This window comes from Orycteropus afer, unplaced genomic scaffold (assembly GCF_000298275.1).
Source record: "Orycteropus afer afer isolate SDZICR_OR568_19922 unplaced genomic scaffold, OryAfe1.0 scaffold00501, whole genome shotgun sequence".
NCBI lineage: Eukaryota > Metazoa > Chordata > Mammalia > Tubulidentata > Orycteropodidae > Orycteropus > Orycteropus afer.
Genome location: NW_006922088.1, coordinates 2,024,486 through 2,029,779, shown reverse-complemented (window position 1 = coordinate 2,029,779; position 5,294 = coordinate 2,024,486). Strand labels below are relative to the sequence as shown.

At 48.8% G+C, this 5,294-nt stretch overlaps 1 protein-coding gene across 1 annotated transcript in view; it reads left to right on the top strand.

Moving 5' to 3' along the window:
* Positions 1 to 3,832, top strand: part of FAM71F1 (family with sequence similarity 71 member F1) — a gene marked incomplete at its 5' end in the record, with an annotated part of 37,806 nt that extends 33,974 nt beyond the window's left edge. The window contains 2 exons of the mRNA XM_007955424.1: positions 3,222 to 3,354; positions 3,714 to 3,832. Of these exons, the coding sequence (XP_007953615.1) occupies positions 3,222 to 3,354; positions 3,714 to 3,832 (252 nt within the window). The remainder of the gene's footprint in view (positions 1 to 3,221; positions 3,355 to 3,713) is intronic.
* Between the last annotated feature and the right edge of the window lie 1,462 nt (positions 3,833 to 5,294).

Here is a 5,294-nt window from a genome sequence, read left to right as displayed (position 1 = left end):
AGTCTTCCCTCTGCTGTGCCCTCAGACATGCCTCTCTGGCCGTTGGCCTCTCAGCCTGGCCTATGCCCTGCTTGGGCAAGTGGTGCGAAGTTCTTTCAGCTCTACTGATAGGTATACCTAGTGTACCCCACTCCATCAGCAAGTCTCCTGCCCAAGGGAACTCAGCTTTCTCACTTTGTGGGCCAGGTAAACCTGCCCATCTCTCTTATGCCTCTTGGTTCCACTGTGACTATCTCTCTCTACTGGGGCTCTCTCCACTGGGCATCTCTCTCTGCTGGGTGCCTCTGCCAAGGAGGTCCAGAGCAGGGATCTTGGGTCCAAGAACACACTCTACTTCACCTCTAGCTCTTCTCTCTTGATGGCAGTGAGATCCCCTCTCTGCCTCTAGGAAGGCTCATTTTAAGCCTAGCAGAGTGACAAAACTAACCAATCCCAACATCAGAGTTCTACACACCTTATTTGCATGGTCCCACCCAGTAATCCGGTGTTAGTTACAAAGACTGTGGCTAGAAATTCCATACCAAGTAATTCACTGCACCACAGTGGGATCATACAATATGTACCTTTTTAAGACAGGCTTCTTCCACTTACAATATATTTTAACTTTTTATCTCCTTCATTAACCGTCTCAGCTATTCCATCCCTACAACCAGAATATAAGCACCATGAGACAGTTTGATCCATTTTTTTGCTGCTGTTATCTCAGAAGTTTCTGGCACATAGGAAACACTCAATACCCTGATTTGTGAAGTGAATGTTCAGGAGCAGCATGTGAGTGGAGCTGGGTCACCTGAAGGAGAACATCACCCTTTAGAGATTGACACTATCATACCTGCCACAAACAGGGCTTTAGTGCTTCTCTCAGAGACAGACTCCAGGGCTGGGTGAGCCTTGAGTGCAGCCTAGGGTGACATTGCTTATGTGTGTCACCCCTCAAGTCCTCTTCCCCCTCCACCTGTCTTCTAACTCTGGGGCTCCCATGAAGCCTAATCTGCTTTTTCCTCCTCCAAATGTTCACCTGTTCTCATGGCTACATCACTGCCTCCTGGTCACTGACCCCTCTCCTAAGTTCAGGAATATCCCCCAGCCTCTTGGCTCTTTCTCTTCAGATGCTCTGCCGTCACCATAGACTCAACTTACCATTTCCCTCATCTTCCAATCATCTGGCTCATTATCACAGACTCCCATGATTAAAACTTTTAATTTTTGAGTGCTGTGTCTTCCTTGTTTCACCCAACCAGTCACTAAGTCCAGGACTTATTTCCACTTTCAAAAATTACCTGTTCATTTTCCTGTCCCTTGTCCTGCCTAGCTCAGGCCCTTCACACAGAATCTCAGGGCACAAGGGCCTCATCTCTGACAGAACCCCATTTCCTCATCCAGCCTCCATCAGGATCTTCCAGAATGAATGGTCCTCCCACTAGGCTGCAGTTCCTTGAAGGCAGAGACCATGTCCTCTTCATTGTGGGTTCAACAACACCTAGCACAGTGCCTGATTTCAAGGGGACATTTTTAAAAAATAATAATTCGTCTTGAAACAGCCTGTTCCTATAGTTAATCCCTATTAGGAGATGTGTCTCCTTGAAAAAAAAAACTACTTTCAACCTCCTTCCACACCCCACATTGGCACAGCCTTAAAAATCTTCAGAGGAAGGCCCACAATCCCCCCTGCCTTCCGTTCAGCCTCCTCAGATTGGTTCTCCAGGGAACCTACCTCTGCTCTTTCCCTTCCTGGCCCACTTTTTCCCATCTCCTTCATCCCTTACCAAGCCTGAGAATTTACATCCCACTTGCCCTTGTTCCTCATTTCTCTTCTGCACAGTCCATTTGGGACTTTCATATTCCAGCCTGAGTCACCAGTTCTTATGAAGCTCTCTGGCTACCACCGAGGCTTACAGTCACTCCTTTGTCTGAATTCCTGGAGCATTAGTTGCTAACCTCTTGGCACTTAAAAGTGAACTTTTTTTTTTTTTTTTTTTTAATAAACTGACTTGCTTTGTATTTCATTATTTAAAAATGTGTATACAACTTATTTCCTCAACTAGATTTTAAACTATTTACTTTATGTGCTAAGAATTTAGACTTATACTCTGCGTTGTGAACATCACCTCGTTATAAATACTTGTTTCAATTTCACGAAATGAAAAGGAATGAATAAGTGACTACTTTTCAGTGTTTCTCTTTAACGAGAGACAGGCAACCTTCTGGGTCCCACTTACTCAGTTCGCGTAATATTATTGAGCATTTACTTTGACTTGGTCGGAGAGCTCAGAGCCATAGATAGAAAAATCAGTAAGATCTCTACCCTGGAGCTTAGTCTAGAGAAAGATGAACGTATAAGCAGCATTTTATCATAAAGTTTGAAAGGTGGGCGAAGATAGGAATACAAAGTGGTATACCTGAAAACCAAACCCACTGCCATGGAGTGGATTGCGACTCATAGCGACCCCCACTGGGTTTCCAAGGTTGTAAATCTTTAGGGAAGTAGACTGCCCCATCTTCCTCCCATGGAACCACCGGTGGGGTTTGAACCGATCACCATAGCTCCCTACAAAGTGGTATGGAGGCAAATGAAAACCCACACCCATCGCCATATTATGCTTGGTGTCACGAAAGAAGCGGCACAGTGTTAAAGCTTTCCTTTCTACCTGAAAGGTCAGGGTTTGACCCCAACAGCCTGCTCAGACAACAAAAGCCCTATGGGGTCACTATGAGTCGATGACTCATGGCAGAGGGCTCTGCCGGAGTAATGAGTCCAAATCGACTCCACGCGTTAACTTTTCTTTCTTGAGTGGGTCAGGAAAGGCTTCTAAAGCTAACTTTTGAACCGGGACTTCTGTTGGAGCTCGCGGGGCAGAGAATCTGAAAAACGTACTTAATTCAGGCGAACGAAGCCTGTTGATGAACAAAGACCAGAGGCATGTGACCAAGCAGGCTCTTAGGGAATGCGGGGATGATGGTGGCCGGAGGGCAAGATATGAGAGGGAGTGGAGGGAAATGGAGCCGACACAGACTAGAACGGTAGTGGAGGGAAAGGAGGAGCTGGGATGGTGACTGATAAAATCGACGAAAACAACCTGTGCTGTGCGCAGGAAGATAACGAGATGGTAATCTGAAAAGCCCGGTGGAGACCGAGTCATGCGCTGTGCAAGGAGACGTGGCGGCTGGGCAGCCGCGCCCACATGCCGCCGGAGTAGGGGGCTGGTGCGGCCATGCCACAGGCCCAGGGACTAGAATTGGGCGGGAATCCGGTCCACGCAACCCGGCGCGCTCGCGGGGACGTGGCGCTTTCCAACCAATCCCGGCTACGCAATTATGCAACCAATGGATGTCCGGGAAAGCTCTGCGGCAGCGGTGAGTTTGTTGGTGATTGGCGGGAACGCCGCCGTCGAGGCGGATGGGGGCGGGGCGTAGAGCCGCTTCCGGTTGGGGTGTACTTGCGCGCGTGAGCGGCGCCGGTGGGTGAATTGCGGCCACGGTAGTTCGGCGGCGGGAAAGGTAAGTATGACGAGCTCAGCCCTTCCGCCGCCGGGGCCTTTTTAGTTTTCTTTGTGTCGCCGGGCCTCGCTCCTGGCGTGGCGGGGGCGTTTTTCTCTCGGGGTCGTGTTTTTGGTAGCGCCGGGGCGCCGGGCCTGAGCCCGCTTGGGATCCCGGACCCTGGGCGAGCAGCCTGGGTTGGAGGCCGTCCTCGCCTTCACGCGCGTTTTGGGCAGGTGACCGGGTCCTGTCCAACTTCATCTCCCGGTTTGCGTCCGACCGGGCACTGTTTTGTGCCTCGCTGTCCTTGTTCTCCGCCCCTGGGCCCTGCCACTCCCTGAGTCCTTCGAACTAGCGGGTCACTGGTGTTTGCCTCTGGAGGGTCAGAGGGCATTCAGGTGCTGGGGTTATACGCAGCTCTCACCTCGCGCCCAGGGGCCTGCTTGTGTCCGCCAGCCCCACCCCAAGGCCACATCTCCAGAGGAGGGTGCTTCTGCCAGGAAAATCGTGTTCGCAGACTTTGAGGGTGTAGAAACGAGAGTGCGAAGAACGAATGAAGACGCTGTAGGAGTTTCGAGAAGATCTGTAATTTCAAAGAAAAGCGGAATGATTTTGAGTTGTCATGCTTTGGCTGCATAGAAAACATGCCATCGAAAAAAGTTTTAAAAGTTTGCTAGGGATAAAAATTTTTTATCTTGTTTTTGTTGTTTCTGACTCTATGTCCTAGTTCTAACTTTTGGCAGGCTGTGTTCAGAAGTGAACTCAGTTCCCTGAAGCTGTTAAGATTAAAGTCGTTAAGGCGGTTAACATCAAGGCGAAACTCCCTGGATCTCCTGCTAAAACTTTGGGCCCTTGACCTGAATCCTATATACACTTTGTGAATTAAATTGCATTTACCTCCTGATGTGGACCCTAAACTCTTTTTATTTTTATTTTTATTCAGCTTGGAGTTAGAAGACTTTGGAATCTCTGATAAATTTGCCATAGAACAGAATTTGACTCAAGACAAATGCATGTTTGACCTCGTTTAGCTAACCAAGTATCAGACCAAACGAGGGTCCAGAGACAACCCTTAAATTGTATTGGTGATTAGAGGATGGGTTTGCCTCTGCCTAAGGGATTAAGCCCTAGGCTGCTAACCGAAAATTGGGCCACCAAGCTGGAGCTCTGGTGGCGCAGTGCGTACTGCTAACCAGAAGACTGGCAGGTCAGACCCACCAACCATTGCTCGGAAGGAAGATTGGGCAATCTGCTTCCTAGAGATACTGAGATACTGTTTCAGAAGCCCAGGGAGGGGTCGCTATGGACAGTAGTGAGTTTGGTTTTTTGTTGTTTTTTTTTTTTAAAGGGGATTTAGCACTAGACTGGGAGCTTTGGTAGCTCAGTGCCTCAGGCACTTAACTGCTAGTCAGAAGTCTGGCGGTTCAAACCCACCAGCCACCCCTTGGAAGGAACATGGGGCAATCTACTTCCTTAGTGATACTGCCTCAGAACCCCAAGGAGGGGTCGCTATGAGTTGGGTCCAACTCGACGTCACATAACAACAACAACAACGAGCACTAGACTGCTGACCGAAAGGTTTGGGTCCACCAAGCTGCTCTGCCAGAGAAAGACCTGGTGATCTGTTCTCATAAAACTTACAGCCTAGAGAATCCTGTGGGGGCACTTCTACTCTGTCACATGGGGTGAATATGAGTTGAAATTGATTGGACTGCATGTAACAACAATCTGAAGTTTCACAGTATTCAAGGGTCTCTAATAGGATTCTTTGGAAAATCTCAACTAGGACTATAAAATAGGGAGGGTGGCATAGTGGG